The sequence below is a fragment of the Amphimedon queenslandica genome, unplaced genomic scaffold, assembly GCF_000090795.2.
Source record: "Amphimedon queenslandica unplaced genomic scaffold, v1.1 AMPQUscaffold_13048, whole genome shotgun sequence".
NCBI lineage: Eukaryota > Metazoa > Porifera > Demospongiae > Haplosclerida > Niphatidae > Amphimedon > Amphimedon queenslandica.
The window spans coordinates 72877-75183 of NW_003546716.1; the positions used below are offsets into that span (position 1 = coordinate 72877).

Sequence of the window (2307 nt, forward strand, 5' to 3'; positions counted from 1 at the left end):
CTTTAAATAGTGAGCAGTGCCTGTTATTTTATCATATTGTAAGTCTAATAAGCTCACATAAAGTAATGTGAAGTGTTTTATGCAAACATAATGGATTTCCTGCTTCAATAAACAATAAACTAGTTGTTCTAGTATCATCACTACAGTGATATCAGCATCCAAGTGTGGGTTATTATCATTATTATAATTTCATTATTATTATCATTATTATTATTATCATTACCATTGTTTTTATTATTATTATCATTACCATTGTTTTTATTACCATCATCATTATCATTGTTATTGTTCCTAAAAAATAAAACAAGGAAATACTAATAGCAATAAATTAAACAATAATATTTGTCATATTTTTCTTATTACTATTTATACCCCCTGTTATTTTTTCCTAACTTCACCAATCCAAATTCTATTTCCTTGTTTTATTTAATGGGAACAATATCAATGATGATGATGGTAATAAAAACAATAGTAATAATAATAACAAGAGTACATAATATTGATAATAATATTAATAATAATGATAATTTCGCTGTACTTTGGAGGAGTCCATTAGAAATGATCACATCAGCTTTCAATGATTTTGAACATATTAAATCTACATATGTATTTGTATATCTTAACTTTTATTATCTAAAGCTGTCTAAAAATGGCAAACATTAATGAAAATTTAACACATTCAATTCATGAATTGATATACTTGTGAGCAAATCTTGCATGTGTTCAAAAGCAAGAAATTATGTAATATAATTTTGTACAAATTTGTACACTTATTATTTGACTGTAAAAATTTGCACACTTCTGAAGTGTACAAATTTATACACTCTAATGTAGAGAGTACAAATTTGTACATTTTTGAGTGTACAAATTTGAACAATCACACAATAGGTATGCCAATATATGGCACTTATTTGCCACTTTCTTTCTAAAAGTGCTAAAATTTTGTGAAGCAGATCTAATGGAATTTTTTGACACTATTCCAATATTCAATGACTTTCTGTACAAATTTTGAAACAAACTTTTAATGATAAAAGTTAACTTTAAAAAATAATGTGTTTTTGATACTCTTGTTGAACAGGAACATCATGAGGCTCCATACCGGCTACCCTTGCAAAGGACATTGAGGGGGTGGCTTCCAGTACAATTACAAGCATAACACAGACCAAACAATTTTCTTCTTGTATTTGCTAGGCTGGAAGTACGTGATAGTTTACAAAATTTCTTCTTACTTCCCCAAGAAGTTTGTATAGTTGTGACAAGAGTGAATGAATGAGAGAGAGAGAGAGAAAAGAAAATAATTTTGTCATTAATTATTACTGTTAATATCACCTTGTACTTAAACCACTTTACAAGAGGTTTTTCTAGACTGCCAGTATGCATAAACATTGATATTTCCTTGAGTTGTACTATATACTTCAAAGCATGCATTAGCCTGTGATGATGAGCCACAGACTGAAGTTGATGCTTCTGGATTTATATAAGGTATAAGTTATGGAGCCTGAGACTTCCATACCTAATTTTTATTTGAACTATTAGGAAAAGAAAATCAAATAAAAATATCTCTGACATCCCAGCTTCCTTTTTACTCTTTCACTCACCAAGAGTGTATCAAAAGAAGCCTCTCTTTTAACAGTTAGAGTAGGTCCTGTCTCAAGCTTGGCTGATGCCTTCATATTAAAATCATTATCCAAACGTCCAATGAATGCATTGAAATTCATTTGTCCAGATATTTGACCGGTGAGAGTGACCTTCAGAGTACCTACAATAATAAAGAACCTAAGTTTTACTCGGAAAAGAGTAACTGTCTTTTGCCATGAGCAAGTGAACTTGTATGTCCTTGAAGTTGTATACATAGTATTTAAGAGTGTGTAACCAACTATCTTAATGTAACGCTTGTATGTCAAAGTGCTGACAGAGTTACGGTCTGGGAAGTCTCTCACATATGAGAACATTGCATCAAGTGCAGTGTAAGTTTTTTTCCAGACCACAAGATCAAACCTTGCTCGTGCATACAGTTTGATACCAGGAATACCAACACCTCCAAACCCTCCTGCTGCTATGTCAGCATGTAATTTAGAATATCCAATCTCCGTGGCCCACAAATATCCTCCGTGAAGGGGATATTTAGAAACATCTCAACATCTCCCAGACATTGACTGTACCAGATTATCTACTCAAAAATTTAGCTAACTTTCCACATAACCTAAGGCATCATTAATTTGCATTAAATGCTCAAAATTATTAACTTATACCTATTATTTACAATTGAGGTTGTGGAACTAATATACATTAGTCTCGCCAGCCAGA

The 2307-nt window shown here is 31.3% G+C and overlaps 1 protein-coding gene across 1 annotated transcript in view; it reads right to left on the reverse strand.

The window, feature by feature from the left end:
- Positions 1 to 2107, reverse strand: part of LOC109585548 (ubiquitin carboxyl-terminal hydrolase 47-like) — a gene marked incomplete at its 5' end in the record, with an annotated part of 25035 nt that extends 22928 nt beyond the window's left edge. Inside the window, 2 exons of the mRNA XM_020001672.1 lie at positions 1599 to 1759; positions 1874 to 2107. Of these exons, the coding sequence (XP_019857231.1) occupies positions 1599 to 1759; positions 1874 to 2107 (395 nt within the window). The remainder of the gene's footprint in view (positions 1 to 1598; positions 1760 to 1873) is intronic.
- Between the last annotated feature and the right edge of the window lie 200 nt (positions 2108 to 2307).